General features: G+C 46.1%; 1 protein-coding gene across 19 annotated transcripts in view; it reads right to left on the minus strand.

Annotated features, from left to right (window-relative positions):
• Positions 1-20,443, minus strand: part of Gon4l (gon-4 like) — a 51,229-nt gene that overhangs the window by 4,641 nt on the left and 26,145 nt on the right. For 14 of the 19 annotated variants that reach the window (XM_075978514.1, XM_075978517.1, XM_075978518.1 and 11 more), the window contains exons 16-29: positions 19,034-19,202; positions 18,104-18,248; positions 16,007-16,157; positions 13,475-13,591; positions 11,550-13,229; positions 9,592-9,847; positions 8,830-9,014; positions 7,726-7,923; positions 6,087-6,230; positions 4,535-4,678; positions 4,332-4,451; positions 2,478-2,588; positions 1,131-1,341; positions 74-695 (exon numbers count right to left, since the gene is read on the minus strand). In XM_075978514.1, coding sequence (XP_075834629.1) covers positions 74-695; positions 1,131-1,341; positions 2,478-2,588; positions 4,332-4,451; positions 4,535-4,678; positions 6,087-6,230; positions 7,726-7,923; positions 8,830-9,014; positions 9,592-9,847; positions 11,550-13,229; positions 13,475-13,591; positions 16,007-16,157; positions 18,104-18,248; positions 19,034-19,202 — 4,253 coding nt within the window. The remainder of the gene's footprint in view (positions 1-73; positions 696-1,130; positions 1,342-2,477; positions 2,589-4,331; positions 4,452-4,534; positions 4,679-6,086; positions 6,231-7,725; positions 7,924-8,829; positions 9,015-9,591; positions 9,848-11,549; positions 13,230-13,474; positions 13,592-16,006; positions 16,158-18,103; positions 18,249-19,033; positions 19,203-20,443) is intronic. The other 5 variants (XM_075978510.1, XM_075978529.1, XM_075978528.1 and 2 more) reach the window with 1 other exon arrangement.

The raw sequence follows: 20,443 nt of genomic DNA on the forward strand, positions 1-20,443 counted from the left end.
GGCAGCATAGTTAGGCCTGAGGATCGCTTTGGACCTGTGTTACACTCTGCGAACACAGCTTGTCTTTACCTACCTTGTCCACAATACCACCTTCTCCCCAGTGGAGCTGACCTTGCTGTTGTTGGCACAGACAGTAGCTTCTGAGGCTTTTGGCAGACCCCCCTCTGGACCTTTGCCTTGAGTTCCTCTGTCTTCAGCTATGACCCCGCTGGCAGCTTTGGGAGTGATCTCTAAGGCACCAACTCCTGATGAAGTTCCACAGACAGGAGCCACCATATGGGCTGTCTCTGCCTCCACTGGGCTCTCATGTAGCCAGCTCTGAGTACAGACTTTTCCATATGTGTGTCTTCTCCCTGTGTCTCTGGTCCTTGAGGAAACAGGACTGGGGAGGGAAGCGGGGATCTCCACAGTGCTTGGCAGTTTCTCAGTTTCTGATGCATCTGGGAGCGGTACAATAGTCTCTGAATTAGCAAAAGACTTCATGTCCTCGCCCTCTTCGGGAAGTATGGTGGATGTGTCAAGGCAGGAGACAACTTCAGGCCCAGCCTGGTCTCTCCTGACAGAGGAGAGTTCAACTCCAGTCTGAGTAGGAAGCCCGGGAGTCTCTGGTGAGCAGAGGGTTAAGCCCTCCAAGGGTCGCTCCACGAGAGTCACTTCTGCAGAGCACAGCACGGTACTCCCGACTGTCGACCCTGCTTAGGAGGAACATGGGGATCAGGGGATACACCAAAAACCACAAGCACTGGGGAGCTACTGGAAAGACGGGAAAGTGATGAAGTCAAGCAGCAAAGGAGGGCACGGTTCTTAGAAAGCTAATGGGAAGAAGAAGACTTGAGGAATGTTGAGACAATTTAGCCCTGGCTGTCCTGGAACTCATTCTGTAGACTAAGCTGGCCTGAAACAGACATGCCTGCCCTGTATCTCAAGTGCAGGGATTAAAAGTGTGTGCCACCACTGCCTGGCATTTTAACAAAATCTTTTAACTACGTGAGAAGGAAGGGAAAAGGGATCTCCATATTTTCATGACAAAGTGTCAGCGCATCCCTGGAAAGGTGTTTGAGCTAGGCTCATCCAGTTTCCTGCAGTGTGGAAAAGGAGGGAAAGGCATAGCTTGAAGTCAGGTTACTTACCTGGAGTGGGTGTCTCTCCCTTTCTGGTGGTCCTGCCAGTCCTGATCTGGGTCACATCAATACTCTCCTGCTCCTCCAGGGCTTCCTCTTCCAACATGTCCTTGCCTTGACCTCCTTCCTTAGTTGCAGGCATAGAACTAGCCTCTTGAAGGGGGCTACTACCCACCAACTCCAGGGTCTCCTTGCTCTTGTAAGATTTGCTGTCACAAACCTGCAAGGGTGACAATGTTCTGGTCTTAACATTAACAAATGCACGAGGACTGCATTTGTTCTGACAACAACTCACTCTGTTTCGCTCACAGGTTCTCAACTGCTAAGCAGTCTCTCCAGCCACACTTCTTGTTGTTTTATTTTTGTTGTTGTTGTTGAGGCAGGGTCTCTGTGTAGCCCTGGCTGTCTGGAACATGCTATGTAGGGTCTTATTTCCCAGTGTCTTGTCTCTGCCTGTAAAGTGCTCTGATTACAAGGGTGGACCACCATATTCAAATCAAAGACTCTCCTTAAAAACTTGCAAAAATGTAACTGTAGTGCTGTGGGATAATGGTCTTGTACTTTGTAAAGATTTGTCACTTTCTTTTAATAAAACGCTGACTGGCCAGTAGCCAGACAGGAAGTATAGGCGGGGTGACAAGAACAGGAGAATTCTGGGAAGAGGAAAGACTCAGTCTGCAGCTGTCACCCAGACACAGATGAAGCAAGACGAGAATGCCTTGCTGATAAAGGTATCAAGCCACGTGGCTAACACAAACAAAAATTATGGGTTAAGATGTAAGATATAAGAGTTAATAAGACTGGTTGTTCATTTCCCGGCAACCCAGACCCGAATAATCACACAGAAACTATAATAATTCCAATACTGCTTGACCGATGGCTTATGCATAAATTCCTAGTTAGCACTTACATGTTAAATTAACCCATCTCTATTATTTTGTATATTGCCACGAGGCTGTGGCTTACCAGGTAAAGTTCCGGTGTCTGTCTCCTTCAGCAGTTACATGGCATCTCTTTGACTCTGCCTACTTTTTCTCTCAATCTCTGTTCTGATTTCCCACCTGGCTTTACTCTGCTAAGCCATTAGTCCAAATAACCTGATGGTGTGGGAGGTCCTTCTGTATATGTGTTATACTTATTGGTTAATGAATAAAGTTGCTTTGGCCTATAGCAGGGCAGAATATAGCCAGGCTATATGTCTTTGAGTTTGAGGCCAGCCTCATCTACATGGTGAGTATGAAGACAGCCTGGGCTATGTAGAGAGACCTTATCTCAAAAACAAAAACAAAACCACAAGAAACGAGCACCTGCACAGTATGGCCTAGGCAGTCCCAGCACACCAAGCACCTGCCTCACCTTGCTGCTGCAATGACAATTTCTCCTCTTGCTTTTCTTCAGCTTAGAATCAGGACCTCCCTCATGGCAGGAACAGGAGCAGTCCTTGGCCACTTCAGGCCAGTCAGTCTCCTAGAAAATATCCCAACTTGATTAGAAACAAGAAACAGCTGCGTTGAGAGGCCTTAGTTATGAATGTCCCGCCCACCCTTTTTCTAATGGACCATCTAATACCCTGGAGGTCACTGACCCAATCTTGACTTCAGCCTGTTGTGAATCCTCAAAGAACCCTCAGTGATCCAAAGAAAGCAGCATCCTAGCAGCCCACAAGCCTCAGACAGACATAACTCAGACTTTGAGAAAATGCACTGGAGATCTCCAAGGTAAGATCCAGATTACTGACTTTCTGTCTCCCTTTGTATAGAGACTCTTAATAAAGCCAAGACACACTTTTGATCCCAGCACTTGGGAGGCAGAGGCAGGTGCATCTCTGAGTTCGAGGCCAGCCTGGTCAATAGAGTTTTAGTTTTAGAACAGCTAGAGCTACAAAGAGAAATCCTGTCTCAGAAAAACAAAAACACAAAACAAGAAGACGACTGCCTCTTTGGGCACGTGAGATGACTCAGTGGCTAGAGGCATGAGGACCTCAATTTAATCCCTGGGATCCAAATGTCCAGTGGTACATGTGTAGCCCCCACTCTCTCCCACAAAGTATGTAAATGTAAATTTTTAAACTTAAAAAAAAGTGGCCCATGCCTTAATCCTAGCATGACACTGAGGTCAACCTTGGTTTACATAGTTCCAAGGCCAGGGCTACAGAAGAGTCTCTATTTCAAATAATCATCATCTTTAAAAATAGACTAATTTGGAGGCTGAAGAGGTAGTTCAATAGTAAGGGCAATTATGTATTGCTCTTGCATAGGACTTGAATTCAGGAGACCCCAAATCAGGAGGCGCATAAACCACCCTTTACCCCAGTTCTAGGAGATCATACACCTTCTCCAGATCTCTGGGCACCTGAACTTCACAGATATATTCCTAAACACAAATTTTTCTCTAAAATTAATACATCTATATTTTTTACTACATTATATGCACATACATGCTCGTCATACCACATGTATAGAGGTCAGAGAACAGCCTGACCATATGGGTCTGGTGACCAAACTCTCTCTCGTCATCAGGCTTGGAGTCAAGAACTTTTACCCACTGGTCAAGGCTCTCTTTCTGGTACCGAGGATGAGCAGACTCTAGAGCTAAAACTAAGCCACCATGTCAGTGTCCCAGCAAGGACACCTGACAAAGTCACTCTGGCATTGGCTTGTCTTGGCTCTTTAGTCACATAAATAAAGCTTTCCTCAGGATTACTACGAAAATTACACGAGCTAATTAATAATCTACATGGTGCCACATAGTAACGCAACTGCTACGGCTATCATTAGTTACTATTAGTTACAATTAGTCTATCATTGCGTTACTATTTCCTTCCATGGGCAAAATTGAAAAATTAAAACCCAAAGGTAAGAAAAAGGGTAGCACTGAGCTAGGGAGAAAAGCATGAACTACAATCTGTTTTGTTTTGTTTCCTTTTCTGAGATAAGGTTTCATCATATAGCTAGCCCTGGCTAGCTTTGAACTTGCAGCAATACCCCCGCCTCAGACTCAAAAGTGTTGAAATTATAAGTACGTGGCATCATGCAGGGCTATGATTCCTTCTAATGAAGTCTCCTAGGTTCTCCACAGCAGCCTCACCTTTGGGTTGTTCCCCGTGAGCATCTCCAACCTTAATACTGTGAGCTATCCTATTTACCATGGATATATGCAGAGTTTAATCCAAAGCTTGATTCATGAAAAGCAGATATTTCCCAAATATACCTTATCATGATTCTGGACCCCAATCTCCTTTCTCCTCTTGCTCTTTGAGGCTGTGGACACCTTAGCAGGTTCCTCTTCCTCTTCTACATCAGGGAGGATCACTTCTTCAAAGCCATCAAACTAAACAAGAATTGGTGGTACTAGGCAGACTGGCCAAACCCTCCCGCAGACAGCCTTCCCCTTGACAACCTCAGGGCCTGTACCTCATACTCTTTCTCTTCAGTCCAGTTGATCTCTTCAAAGTCACCCATCCGACTAGCTGCTGGGCGCAGATGATCAAAAAAGATGGAGAACTCATCCTGTAGGTGGTCATGGCCTTTGAGGAGCTGCCACATCTGTGTCTTAAGCTGAGGAAAATTGGGAAGGCTAAGAAGACATCTGGAGAATCTTCCAAGACTGTAGTCAAACCAATCCCAAATGAATCAATAGTATGCCTTCTATAGGCAGCAAAGCTTTTTTGAAAGTCTCTTATTTTTCGATTACAAGGATTTATTTGTTATTTGTTTGGTCTGTGTGTCTGTGTGTGGATGTATGCATGCTACTGCACACCTGTGGAAGTCAAGGACTCCCAAGGATCAAACTCAGATCTATGGCTTAGCAGTCAGTGCACAGAGGCCAGTACATACCTAGGAAAGATAGTCAGTTCCCACAGGAGCCCCAGGGATTGAATTTATCATCAGGTGTTCTGTGATATCTTGATTGCATTCTGATACTCCCAAGACTGACGATAAAGTTTGTTTTGAAACAGAGAGCAGAACTAGCTACTAACTGACCAAAATTAATCTTTGATGTTTTGGAGGATGAGGACAGATGATGTAAAGGGCAAGGCTTAGAGAGGGACTAGGCCGTTCTGAATGGAGGGACTAGAGAGATAGAGGAGGTAACTGGTTGCTTCTCTGGACATTCAGGTTATTACCCCAATATCAGACTCCCAATTTTTGTTCCTAAAGAATAAAGACATCAGACAGGTTTGGCAGCAAACAACTTTATCACCTAGCCATCCCATTGGCCCATTCTAATGTTTTCGAGACAGGCTTTCTTTGTACTCCTGGTTGTCCTGGAACTTTCTTTGTAGACCAGGCTGGGCTGGGACTCACAGAGATCCACCTGCCTCTGCCTCCTGCACGCTGAGATTAAAGGTGTGTGCCACTACTTTGATAGCTAAAAATTGTAAAGCATTTCCCTGCTTGCTTCTACAAAGGTGGGAGTTGGGTGGGGAGGAGGTATACCCATCATAAATGCAATTCCCAGTGACACTACTTTCCATTCCTGCCTTACTGGTCTCTTGAAGAAACAAATGAGGAGTCCGAAGCCTTCCTCACCCACCCACTTTCTTCCAAACCCCTTCCAGTGTCCTGACGGCTACAGAGCTTGTGAGGGCCAGTCAGGCTCTGGAGTCCAGGAGCCATTCTTCCATGTCCCTGGGCTTCAGACTGTAGCGAAGTAGGAAACATGCTTTCTGCCTGAGTTTATGATACTCCAGAGGGAAAAGATACAGAATACATTAGGCAGAGAGAGAAAGGACGATGAAAAGGGGCGAGAGATGGCTCAGAAGTTAAGAGGACCTACTGCTCTTGCAAAGGACCCAGACTAGGTTCCCAGGACAAGATTGTAGTTCACAACCATCTGTAACTCAACTTCCAAATAATCCAATGTCCTCTTCTAACCTCTGCAGGCACCAGGCCGGCATGTGGCACACATGTAGACATGCACATAAAACACTCATACACATGAATAAATAGGCAGACGGAGTACCTCAGTGGTATCCTGAGGAAGGCAATCTGCACAGCCTTGCAGGACCTTGATAATCTTCTGGTGCTGGGAAGGGTTCTCTGCAAAGCAGATCTCCAGCTGCCGCAGGAATCTACGACTCTTCTCAAAAGCTTGCTGCTCCTCAAACTACCAAATGGAAGGAAGACAGGAAAGGAGTCAGTATGCGGCTGGATCAGAACTTGAAGGGCCTGAGAAGAACTAAACAATGGGCCAGAGGCTCAGGTTATGACTGAATTCTATTTAAAATCTTGGCCGGGCGGTGTTGGTGCACGACTTTAATCCCAGTACTTGGGAGGCAGAGGCAGGTGGATCTCTGTGAGTTCGAGGCCATGCACACAGACAGAATATTGTATACATAATAATAAAATATTTAAAAAAAATCAAATACTCAAACTCTGTGGAACTTCAGAGTTTACAAATTATTTTTTTTAATAAATCTGTATTTATAAAGTATACAGTATTCATCCTGCATGTATGCTCGGACGCCAGAAGAGGGCACCAAATCTCATTACAGATGGCTGTGAGCCACCATGTTGTTACTGGGAATTGAACTCAGGACCTCTGGAAGAGCAGCCAGTGCTCTCAACCTCAGAGACATCTCTCCAGCCCTGAAAATTATTTCGCACATGCATTCATTCAATCATCACAAAGATGCCAGAATGAAGGTGGACATTTTATTCACAATTAACCATCAAATGCTCACAAATCTATGAGAACGCCGTGATAATTCCCTTCACTCCTATTGCTACCCACTGGAACAGGAAGTCTACAACTGACTTCTGCTCCTTCTCCCTCCCTCTGGTCTCCATCCGTCCCCTTCTGTCTCTGCCTTTCAAGTACAAGAACAAGTAGGAGCGGCCATGCCCAATTTGCCGTTCCTCCCATTTCAACTCTTAGGCTTCAAATTTTTGCTTTAATTAATTATTTTTTTTAAGGGCAGGAATTCATTATGTCCCCCAGGATATTGAAAACATGTGAATCCTAGGCTGGCCATGAAGCAGCAGCAATCCTTCTGCCTCAGTTTACTGATCTACTCTAGTGTTCTATGAAGTACCATAAAGGATTATGTATGACATATGTGACTATTTTTATAATCTACATATTTTACAGACTTTATTCATGAAAATGAAACCTCTTAGAAGGCAGAAATCTTAATTTTTTTAAGTACTACAGTCATAGCATCTATGTGTTTGCCTGACACTCAACAAATATTCAGTAAAGGAAAGAGCTGGGACATAGTGGTGCACACCTTTTAATGCCAGCACTGGAGAGGTCACGGCTATCCTGGTCTATACTGTGCGTTCCAGGCCAGCCAAGGCTACACAGAGACTCTGTTTTAAAAAGGGGGGGAGGGGGAGGAACCCCAAAAAACTACTTTTCTCCAGTGAGGAGAGAGGGAAGAACATGACTTTCGGAGGTCTCTACTGCTACTACAGAAAACACTTTGTAAACAGACGGGAGGACAGAACTGGAAAGAGGAAGACCTGAGAAGACTTTGTGAAATGGTGGGTTGAGGTGACCTGAAAGAATCAGAAGACTGGAACTATGTGACTCGGCTGTATTCAAGCCCTGTCTGCCTCTGAGCTAGAGTCTGCTGTGCGGACTTTGCGTCTCTACTTACTAGTCCACAGGACAGGGCTTGTTCCGGAAGCAGGAAAGCAGCAAAGTCCTTCAAGAGCTGAGGCCAGTCTTGGAGTAGGGTTTGCAAGCTTTTGTAGAGATCCACAGCAGTCTGCCTCTGGGTACTTGACTCAAACTCATAGATGACTTGAAGGAAATCTTCATACTTGCCAGGGATATGCTGGAGAGCTTCTCGCACCTACATACAAGACTTCCAATAGTCAACATCCTTTCCTTGGGCCTCCAGAACATGCAAGGCCACAGGAGAAAGAGTCACGGTCACAGTTCTAAGAGTTAGCCTTCAGAGGCTCTCCCTGACCTGAGGTTGACAAAGGACACAGAACAAGCAGCAAGGCAGACTTGCTTTTCTCTGAGGGGCAACTGGACAACCTGTATTTTCTTGAGATTAGAGTCACAAAACTAAGGATTCCTAAGATTGCCTTCATGATATGAGTCCCAAATATAACCTAATAAGAGGAATTTTTGGATTCTAATACAGGTCATACCAGGTACATTAATACCCAAACTTAGAATGTTAATAACAGCAGACAGCAGCAGCAACACAAGCAGCTGCATCAGCTAAGTGCTCTGCCGGATGATTAACTGAGAAGCAAGCAGCTACACAGGGTCGCAAGAGACAACAAAAGCCCAGGGTGTACAATCTCGAGATTAGCACACGAGGCTACATACTACCTGCCATTCTTTTCACTAAACGCTCACTAACGGTAGCAGTCAACCCAATCTATGAACTCACAACGTGGCACTGCGGACAGCAGTATCACCATTCCCCTAATCCCTGGTTGAAAGAGAGATGGGTTGAGGATAAGGGCACTGAGACTGAACTCTGGAGCCCCTTGCGGGTCTCTAAGAGAACTAACTCTGTGGCAAATGCAAGCAAACAAGGCAGACACAAAACCTATTGTGCATGTAAGGAGAAACCTTAGTTCTGACTGTGCTGGACCAGGCCAGGCCAAGGCTAGAAGAACACTTCCTTATGGGCGACCTGCTTAGTTACATTTCCAGTTCACAACATCTCCTCCAGAGCAGCAGCAGCCACGTGCACACAGATGGGCATTAAAAACTAAAGAATTAGCTGTTTGCCTACCCTGGTGAGGTAAGCCTGGGCAAAGGCCAGGTCCTTCTGTTCCCTGAGGGGGTCCCGATCAAGAATATCCTCATCATACAGCAACAACAGTTTGGCGGTATCCTTGCTGGCCCGAGCCCGACTTCCCCGTTTGTTCCGAGCTCGATGACCGCTTCGGCTTTTTCCAGCAGTTTTGGTGTTGTCTCCTTGGAGTACATGTGAAAAAAAATGTTTCTCAATCCTTATAAATATGCAACCCACCATAAGTGCACTCATCCCTTACAGTTATGCACAACTTGGAAAAGAACAGCCAGAAAATGGAAGACAAAACAATCCTGCCTCCTTGCATAGGCATAGCCAGCTAGCAAAGAGAGCTGCGCAGTGCTGGGAAGGCGAGAACTCTGAGGACTGCAGCTGGAACACCCAGCCCATGCCAGTGTACAATGACATTACAATGGGGAGAGGCACCGTAACAAACAACACTGCCTGAGCTGTGCAGTAAGACCCGGCCTCAAAACAGAGAAAAGAAGTTTAAGGAGCAAACATGAAAGCCAAACAGTTCATAACTTCAAGAACAGAGGAGGCAAGAACCACAAATAAAACCGAGTGACTTCACGTAAATGAAGTGTTGAAGAGATTCTAACTTTCTGTCTTTTGTGTTTCAAAGGAGCCAACCTATTCAGTTTGGGGAAGGAAAGCTGCGGAGAGAGAAAGGAGCCTCCTGGCTACTCGGGGACTCTGTAGCCAAGGGAGACTTGTCCTGAGAGGGTCAGCTGCACTCACCTGGTGGGGTTATGCTGGTCTCTACTTCTGGAGCAGTCTTGGGTGAGGCCAAGGTAGAAGGGGGCTTCTCAGCAGCATCTCCAACTGCTCCATCATTCACTTCATCCTCTTTCTGCAAGGCTTCCATCCCTTCTGCCTCCTCTTCCTCCTCTTCTTCTGGCTCAGAGTTCTCCTCCTGGGAGTTCTCTTCCTCAGACTCACCCTCCTGACTCATGCTCCTTTCAGAAGCCAGCCACGTCAGCTTCTCCATTGTTTCCTAAATGCACCCCAAAGACTGTTTACAAGGGCTCCCAGCAGCTCACAGAGCTGAAGTACAGGAGCAGGGTCAGGAGGATCTAAGGTAAAGCAGGGCCACCACTCTGGACTGGAGAAGTCTGAGGGCACTGGGGACAGGGACAGGCAGGACATGACCCATACCTAGGAGGTTTATAACTCTCTCTCTCTCTCCTCTCTCTCTCTCTTTCTTTCTCTCTCTCTCTCTCTCTCTCTCTCTCTCCTTGTTGGGTGTTGTTATTTGCTTCCTTTCTGAAGGGTTGGGGATGGAATCAGGGCCTTGCGCATGACAACTACATGCTCGATTACATACCTATTCCTCTAGTTCTTAAGAGCTATTTAAATTTTGCTTTGTATTGTAAGATGGGGTTTCTCTGTATAGCCTTGGCTGCCCAAGAACTAGGTCTGTAGACCAGGCTGGCCTGAAATTCAGAGAGACCCACCTTCCTCTGCCTCCCAAGTGCTGGTACTAACAGAAGGGCCCAGCTAAACTTTTTCTTTTTTTTTTTTTGTAATATTTATTTATTATGTATACAATATTCTGTCTGCAGGCCAGAAGAGGGCACCAGACCTCACGACAGATGGTTGTGAGCCACCATGTGGTTGCTGGGAATTGAACTCCGGACCTTTGGAAGAGCAGGCAATGCTCTTAACCGCTGAGCCATCTCTCCAGCCCCCAGCTAAACTTTTTTTAATCATTACATTATTATGAGTATAAGAGCTTTGCCTACATGTATACATGAATACCACATGCCTACAAAGGCCTGAAGAGGGTACACGATCCTCTGAAACTGAAGTTACTGTAGATAGGGAGAAGCCAGGTAGGTGAGGACTCAAATCAGGGTCTTATGGAAAAGGAACAAGTGTTCTTTTGTTCTGGTTGGTGGTTTGTTTTAGACAAGATTTCTAAAATGCAGTAAAAGGCAGTACTGGGATCCGTGCTGTGCGTCAGGTTGACCCTGAGTGCTGTGATTAAAGACCTGCAATACTAGTGCAGGGACAGAAGCTGTTCTTAACTGTGGAGCCATCTTTTCCCCACCATGTATTTTGTTGTTGTTAGTTTGTTTCTTTTTTTAAATCTCGTTTATCTATGTCTGTATACATTCGCTGGGGGTCCATGCATGCTGTGGAACCCATGGGAGGGGCCCAGAGAATCAGTTATAGAAATCAGTTCTCTCCAAACACCACGTGACCCCAGGGAATGCACTCAAGCCATTAAGGTAGGCAACAGGTGTCATTTTACCTATAGCCCCCGTGCTATGAGCTTTGCTGTTGGTTTGTCTGATATTTAAAGTATGCTCAAGGGGTCAATGAGATGGGTCAGCAGGTACAGACAACAGCTGTCAAGCCTGACATTCTGAGCTCAATTCCTGGGTCCCACATGATGGAAGGAGATAACCACCTCCTCCTGGTCCTCTGACCTCTACACACATGCCATATTATGCACATACCCAAATAAATCAAAGAATAAATGCAAAAATAGAAAAATAAAGTATGCTCAAGCGATTCAAACTGACAATGAAATATGCACAACCCAAAGAGAACGTCCCCTTTCCATAGCACGTCACAAGTCTCTAAATTATGTCCCATAATGCAATCACAAGTCAAAGGACACTTTATGACTATAACATACAAAGGAACATTGTACTGAGTCCGCATATACTTGCAACTACTCTGGTTCTTACCTGGAGCTCCGGGACAGACAGCACAGACTCCTCAGAAGCTGATGACAGTTCATCTTCTTCATCTTGGGTGAGGTCATCAAAGTCATCCTCCTCTTCTTCCTCAGGCCCATCTTTCTCTCCTCCAGTGTCTGGTCCTGCTGGGGTCCCCACAGACTGACCCTCAGCACTGGCTGAATCCTCAGGCTTCCCTGGAGGACTGCTAAGCATCATGTCCTGCTCCATGGAGGACGGAGTGCTTTTTGGTAATCCTTTGCTTCCAACTCCACTTGTGCGCCCCTCATCGGGCGGGTCTTGGGACACAGAAAGGGATTTAGCGGGCTGAGTCTCCTCCTTCTGCAGGACTGTGTCTTTTCTCATCTCTAGAGCACTACTCAGCTTCTCCTGAGGGCAGCCACTGTCGGCTTCCACAGAGTGTTCTTCTTTCACTTTCTCCCCCAAGAAGTTAACAGAGATTTCCTCCACACAGTCCTCAGCTTCTATCTTCACCATTTCTTCTAAACCCTTTGGTGCACAGTTCAGAGATTCCTGAAGACTGGGAGACAACGGCTCGAAAGCCTGCCCAACCTGTTCTATTTTCACCCCCGTCCAGCCATGGGCACTCGATTCAGACGATGCGCCCTGGCATTCTGGACTGGATGAGAGACTCCATGGCCGACGCTCCTCTTTGGAGAAGACAGCAGCACAGAGGGGAGTCAGTTCCTGGGTTTTCAATGCGGACTCAGAGTTTTGAGGAGCATTTTTTCCATCAGCAATACCCAAGTTCGCTTTAGCCTTATCTTCAGGAATAGATGGTACAGGAAGAGTCAGAGGATTGCCAGAAACAATTAAGGGTGAGATGGAAGAGGCCACGAGTGGTTGGGTTAACGGGCAGGGGAAGGAAGGGTTAACCAGGAGAGTGGTGATAGGAATGGTCTGCGGGTTTGGGGCCACGGCTGCACTAACGGGCTGGATAACATTACAGCCACTGGCTAGGCCTACAACCTTCACTGTGGTGGCAGGAACCGTGAAGATGACAGGTGTGGACTGGATGATGGGGGTAGGTTTCACACAAGGAGAAACCTTGGCCGCTTTTCTTCTTGTGGGCTTCCGCCTCACATACGGCTTTCGAAATTTCGAAGGGGCAAGCGAGGGTAGCATTATTTTGGGTGCAGAACAAGAAGGCAGTGATGGCTGAGACTCAGACAGGGGGAAGCTGGTCCTGGCTTCAGGACCAGAAGGTACAGCAGGCTGTGCTGCAGGAGACTCAAAAGTATCTTCTCCGCTGACCCCCACAGGAGGGAAACCTGGAAGTGTCTGTAAGACAGTGTTTGGTTGCATCAGATGAGGAATTTGGACCACCCTGTTGCTTGGAGGGATTTTTGATTGAGTTGGCCAGGTCGATATTTTCCCAGGGTTGAACACGGGCTGAACACAGGGACTCGGTTGGATGAGGAGGGGCTTCTGGACCAATGGCCGCTTCTGTCGCCAAGCCTTTCTGGAAAAACGCTTGGAACCTGGTTTCAATTTGAGCACCACACCCTTGGGCATCAGCAATGGGTACCGAGTTGCACCCCCCACTTCAGGGCCAGCTTTCTCCAAGTGCTGATCTGTGCCGCTCTCTGTGGCTGTGGTCACATTTGCTCCTTCTGCAGCGCCTTCAGCTATGTTCCGAAGTTCATCCTGAATGGACTGCAGACTGGCCTAAGGAAACGGAAACACTGTGCTCTAGCACATGTCAGAATCTAGGGGAAAGAGAATGACCTTTCTGGGCTCTAAGGATTAGTAGAAGACAGTCCCGAGAAGGGTTTCTCCGTGCAGCAGTGTTCTAGGAAAACCACATCCCAAGTGTATGACCTTCCTGAATTTTGTGTCAGAAATTATCATCTAACTCCTACAGGAACTTTTAGGGACTTCTGCCTCATGCAGATGTTGAAGGATGGCCAGACCTTTAGCCAGAATGGGAGCCGGTGTTCCTCCTTCTCAATGGGCGGTTTCCACTGATGTGGCTGGATCTCTTCACAGCACCTCACGAGAACTGGCAGCTGTTTGGTCTTCTTATAAAACTAAGCAAGAAACCATATTTTAAAGTCATATTTGTTCAGACTGGGAAATGGGGAGGAGGGCTGGTTTTCTGACACACAGGGATGACTCCGTAATAAATGTTGATATCTGTGCATCTCAAACAATATTCCGATAATTAATCAAAGTCTCACAAATATTAAATGTATAAATGTAAATGTCCATCCTGATTATCACCGACACTCAAAACTATCTCAGCACTTAGAGGAGAGATAGGGGGATCACTGGGACTTCCAGTCTAGCCTGGTCTACAAAGTGAGTTGCAGGACAACTAGAGCTGTTACTCAAAAAACCCTGTCAGGAAACAAACAAAAAGACTCAAATTATCTTCCCCAAGGACACCCCTTGGAGGGAAACTTGGAAATGTAGGGAACACAGAAAAAGAAGTCAATAATCTTATTAAACATTTGCTTGAGCACACAGCCCTTACCTTCCTCTAACAGAAGTGACTTTCACCAAGGAAGAGTGGTGAGCGGAAAAGACACTGCCAACCAGGAGCGATGGGGAAAACTGTGACCCCAGAGGGAAAGGAAGAGGAAGAGACACACTGTGACGGTTTCAATTCCAGAGTCAATGGGGTTGGAGGTGCTGGCGCGCACCTTTAATCCCAGCACTTGGGAGGCAAAGGCAGGCAGATCTCAGTAAATTCTAGACTAGCCTGGTCTGCATGGCAAGCTCCAGGACAGCCAGAACTACACAGATAGATTCCTGTCTCAAACAAACAAACAAACAAGTAATAAAAAGAATAACTGGGCCAGGCAGTTGGCCTGAGCATGAGAAAATGAGTTCATAAGTTCATAGCTACAAGGAAGAACAGACTTTCTCAAGTTGTCCTCTGACCTCGTGTGTGTGTGTGTGTGTGTGCACTGTGGCATGTACATGCCCTTACCAAGAAAAATAAGTGTGATTTAAAAAAAAATCAATCAATCAAGGGACTGACAGATAGTTCAGCAATTAAACGTGCTTACTGCTCCTGCCATGGACCTGGATTCAGTTCCAAAACCCACACTGGGCGGCTCACACCCATCTGTACCTGTAGTTCACAGATCCAATGTCCTCTTCTGACCCCCACAGGCACCTGAACACACACGGTGCACATACACGCAGGCACACACAAATACACATAGAAAACGACAAATCTTAAACACACACACATACACAAATTGGAAGTACATCAGTAAGTAAGGTGAGTTGGGGGTGTGGTTTAGTGATTCCTCGACTCTTAGCACTGAAGGAGGAAAGAGAAGGGAAGGAAAGAGGGAGGTCAGAAAGAGAAAGGAAGGTAGGAGGGCAGGAATCCATGGCTGAGATTAGTAAGTCAGTGATAAACCTACTGGGTAATGAAGGGGTAATCACATCACCTTCCAACAATGTGGGCAACGAGGAAAAGGGATGAAACACTTCCACAACTAAAGCCTCGAAAAAGCTTCCTGGCCCTTTAAACTACTTAAATCTTTTCTCTGTTGTTTGTTTTCTTATTTTTCTCCTCTTAACAGGATAATGTTATAGAGCCGTGGATAGACCCAGACTCACAGCAATTCCAGGCTCTCTGTCCCATGGGTGCAGTGGTTAGGTCTATGACACCACACCTGGCTTACCTTGGCTCAGCGGTTAAGAGCTCTCATAGAGGACCCCAAACTGAGTTCCCAGCACACCGCTGTCATCCCAGGCGGAAAGGAATCTCTCTGTATAGCCCTGGCTGTCCTGGAGTATGCAATATGTACAGGCTGGTCGAGATAGAACTTACTGAGATCTGCCTGCCTTTGTCTCCCAAGTGCTGGGATTAAAGGTATGCACCAGCACCTCCAGCCAGCCATTGACTTTGGAAATGAAACTATCCCAGTCTGCCCCTTCCTCTTCCTTTTCCCCTGGGATTACAGCTGTGTCAGGTGGCTCACAACTGCACATGACTGCCGCTTAAGGGGATCTGAACCATTGCACATGATTGCATGCACCCACACACAGACACAGGCTTAATTAAAAACAAAAGCAGCCCTGGGAGAAGATCTGGAAATGCAATGCTGTCGACCTGCAGGACGTCAGAGGAAGGGAGACACAAGAGGGCTAGAAGGGTCCAGGACTGTGGGATCCTGCAGGACGTCAGAGGAAGAGAGACACAAGAGGACTAGAAGGGTCCAGGACTGTGGGATCCTTTGGCCTGAATAATTTCTTACTAGGGAATATCCAAAAGGGAGGCTAAGATGAAGGTACTCCAGAGCAAATTAATGGATGAATGTCTTACAAAGGAAAGTTAGAACTAATCTAAGACAGTGGGAGAACTGTCCTTTAAATTGTCCTCTCTGGGAGGGACTTCACTGCCTTCACGGAGAGCTGAAGGAGGAGAAAGGGCTGGGTGCTCCTCTGCAGGAGGCACAGGGGAGCTTGCAGGAAACACTCACTTTAATCACGTTGTTAGGAGCTCTGTTCTGGTTGAGGTTCTTGATTCTCACCGTCAGCTGGTGAGCGGTCTTACAAGTTACAAGGTACTTGCTGATTAGAGGTTTAGGAAACTCAGTGCCTTCGAAGTGCTTCAGTCCTAAAGCTAGCAGACTGAGAGAGAAGCAAAGATACAACCTAACTTCACAGACCTTTCTTCAAAAGAGCTCTCCAAACAGCTCATGCTTCACGAGCGCCTTCTACACCTTCAGATATTTACAAAGTACTGAGTACTTTAACAGCAAACACAACAGGATCAGTGGTGTAGGGAAGACCCTACATCACTCCCACAGCACTATTAATAAAATTGCTTTCAAGTTCACTGTGCAAACATCCTTGGTGAGCTCTTGGGATAACAACACAGAAGAGCCGGGCGGTGGTGGCGCACGCCTTTAATCCCAGCACTCGGGAGGCAGAGGCAGGCGGATCTCTGTGAGTTCGAGACCAGCCTGGTCTACAAGAGCTAGTTCCAGGACAGGCTCCAAAACCACAAGAGAAACCCTGTCTCGAAAAAACCAAAAAAAAAAAAAAAACACAACAACAACACAGAAGAACCGGAGGCTGGGGCAGGAGATGCCATTTCCGACCAGCCTGGGTCCATGGCACAAGCCTATATCAAGAGAACAAGGGCTGTCATGTAACTCGCTGGACTGAACGCCCAGCTTGGTTTCAAATATAACATAATCAGGGCCAGTGATCTAACACTAGTCAAGCACTAATGGGGCTGGTCACATTTCAAAACAATAACAAAAAGCATAACATCTCACAGAGTAAGCTGCTACAGGCATGGTGGCACACTCCTGCAACTTCAACCCTGTTGAAAGGCTGAGGCAGGACCACTGCTTTAAGCTGGAGGCTAGTCCAGGCTACACAATAACACTGTTGTTTTCCTCCCCAAACAAACAAGAAGAAAACAAACCTAAATAAAAGGCAAAGGAGGAAAAGTTCAAAATAAAAAAAAATAAAAAAAAAAATAAACAAGAAAAGCCCAAAACTTAGAGCCAAGATGGTTCAAGGTTCAAGGCCATCCTCACTAAGGTGGATTTTCAAATAAGAGACTGGATCGTGAGGGTCTGCCTCAGACACTAATAATGAATGACTCAGAGGATTAAATGACAATTTGAAACCTTTGTGCCTTTTCTTTGTTGTTGGTGGTGGTGGTTTGTTTTTCTTTTTCTTTTCTTTCAAGACATGGTTTCCTTGTGTAGCCCTGGATGTCTCTGAAGACCAGGCCGGCCTCGAACTCATAGAGATCGAGCTGCCTCTGCCTCCCAAGTACTAGTATTCAGGGCATGGGCTACCACCCCCTGGCAAGTCCTTGTGCTTGAAAAAGCAAATGACAAAATTACTTGAATTACTGCAGCTCTATCAAAATTCCAAGAGAGAGATAGGCGGTAACTCAGAGTACCCAGCACACACCAAGACCTGAGGGAATTTAACATCCAGCACCACACACACTAGGCTAAAAGGCTCACAGCTGTATTCTGACCTATTAGGAGGGTGAGGAGGATCAGAACTCAAACTCCATTGGGGTAAAACGAACAAGGACCAATGTCTTTGGGAGGGAGGAAAAGAGTTTAAAAACTCTTACTTTGAGTATTTCCTTTCGGTACTACATTAAGATTGGCTTTCCAATAAACAAAAGGTTAAACAACGCTTTTAAATGATTCAAAAATGTGTGGCAGGGTTGGAGAGAGGGGTCAGCGCTTAGGAGCACAGCCTGCTCTTCCAGAGGATCTGGGGCTCAGATTACAGCACCCACATGGTGACTCACAACAGTGCAGAGAACTCCAGTTCCAGGGAATCCAGCAACACCCATTGTTGGTCTCTGTGGCTGTTATGCACATGGTACACAAATATGATATACAAGCAGGCAGAACACCCATTACATAAAGGGAAATAATAATAATGATAATAATAATAATAATACCACGACAAGTGTGGCATCTCTGTCCGCCTACACGGCTCTGCTTGGTCACATCTCCGTTCGCTATGCTTTTCGAAAGCAACCGTCTTTCTCCCCTTCCCTGTGTCTCCTTTCAGCCTCACAGCACACTTACTTGTCCTCAGCCTTGGTAAAGATGATCTTATCCCGAGGATTATTTGCCTTCAGTGAACAGATCGGAAGGAGCTCTGGATACATGAACACCTTGTTTGTGGCCAGGATCCAGGCCACTTGCTTTGGCAAACAGGGAAATTCACTGGCTGTAGGAAAAGATGATCTGTGATAAGTACCGTCCAAGGACCAAGGGCTCCACAAAGTGCAGAAGTCCATGTTAGCATTCAAGCAGAGATCTTCTTCTCTGCCTTGAACCCCCCAAGTTTTTAGCCATTTCAACCTAACATATGGCTAACAGGAGCTAAATCATGTTGATTCCTTTGTCCTTTCTTGTGTGGAACACTTTATCCCCAAGACAGGAGGATAAGGCACTTAGCGGTGCGCACATATATTGTTATCCTCAGACATCTTTGTACCCTTTCTCTCCTAGAAAACATAAACTATAAATATTCTGCATACTCCATCCCTAAGAATTATACATAAAATATTACTAAAAGCCGGGCGGTGGTGGTGCACGCCTTTAATCCCAGCACTCGGGAGGAAGAGGCAGGCGGATCTCTTTGAGTTTGAGGCCAGCCTGGTCTACAAGAGCTAGTTCCAGGACAGGCTCCAAAGCTACAGAGAAACCCTGTCTCGAAAAACCAAAAAATAAATTAATAAATAAATTAATTAATTAAATAAAATATTACTAAAGACTTTCATCTTTCACTGCAAACGAAAACCTCAAGCTAAAAGCCAGGCAGTGCTGGCGCACGCCTTTAATCCCAGCCACTGGGAGGCAGAGGCAGGCGGATCTCTGAGTTTCAGGACAGCCTGGTCTACTAAGTGACTTCCAGGACAACCAGGACTGATACATAGAGAAACTTTGTATCAAAAAAAAATCACAAAATCAAACCAACCCAAAACAAAATAACAAACATGCATCTCCTACCAGTCTTCTTGACGGTTTTCTGAGGACTGCAGTCCAGGCTGACATGTGTAAAGTCTTCAATGAGCTGCATAGCTCCCATCCAGTTACAGGGTTGGAACAAGGTCTGAAACTGGGGGTTAAACTGCTGGTGGAGGGCGACGGAGTTCTCTGCAAAGGTTCCCAGCTCTTTCTGAGGATAAAGGTCAGAAAGGAGATCTGAGAGGACTCCAGACAGCTAATTCCACAGCCCTCAACCCCTGCAGGGGAAAGGGCCCTGCCTGCTAGAGGACCAGAGGCAGGGAAAACTCTCTTAAGTGATAGCATTCCATTCCGACTTCTCTGTCTCACCCTCAGCTACTCGGGGACTGGACCTGCAGCCATTTGTCATACTTTAAGTCTCACGCTGAGCATTACGCATTCTTGCCATGCATGTTCTCCTTCCAAGTAAGAATCAAATTCAGCAGCAAGGCTATTGAGAAGAATACTCAAAGACCTGGATCTTAAACTCAACGCTGGGGGAATGGATGTATAAGATTCACACACACACCCACACACACACACACTTTCTTTTTGGAGAGAATCTTACTGTGTAGCCCCAGAGCCTTGAGCTCATGGTTCTCGTTTCTCCTTCACCAAAGTGCTAGAAATAAAGGGGACTACCCCACCCGCCTCCTGGTTTTAGAAGATGGCTCAGCAGTTAAAAGCATTTGCTGCTCTTGTAGAGGACCCAGGCTCAGTTCCCAACACGCACAGGGTGGCTTACAACCATCCATAACTCCTGTTCCGGGGGAGGGGACACTCTTTGGCCGCGACAAAAAACAAGCATGTTACCCACAGACATACATACTCATACACATAAAATAAATCCAATTATTTTAAATTTTCTTACAAGTGCATCTAAAGAAAACTTTCTCACGGTCCTCTGACTACATTAAGAAGTGAAGACACTCATTCACCAAAAAGAACTTTGGTTATTAGCAAACAAACTATGGACCCACAAAAAAGGTTTTCTCCAGGATGCTTTGACCCTGGAGACCCTCCATATGGAGAGTTCTTTCTTATCTCCTTTCACAGATCCACTATTAATTCTATAAGAATGAAAAACGGGTGGGGGGAGGGGACAGTGAAAGGGAGAATGGGAAGGAGCAAGGATCCATCAAAGTTTTTAAATCTTAAAAACACTTAAACATGTCATAAACAAAAGCACTTCTATACTAAACACTAAAGCTGTACCTAATCAACAGGTCATGACCTCAACATCCTTAACAACAGAAGTATCAAAGTGTCAAAGGCTGAGGAGCTCAGTAGAGCAACATGCAGCAAGCCCTGAGTTATATCCGCAGCACCCCACGAACTGGGCACTGTAGGGCACATCCGTAACTCTGCCAGTAAAGTCAGGACGATCAGAAGTATGAGGTGAACTACACAGTG

This window comes from Microtus pennsylvanicus, chromosome 7 (genome assembly GCF_037038515.1).
Source record: "Microtus pennsylvanicus isolate mMicPen1 chromosome 7, mMicPen1.hap1, whole genome shotgun sequence".
NCBI lineage: Eukaryota > Metazoa > Chordata > Mammalia > Rodentia > Cricetidae > Microtus > Microtus pennsylvanicus.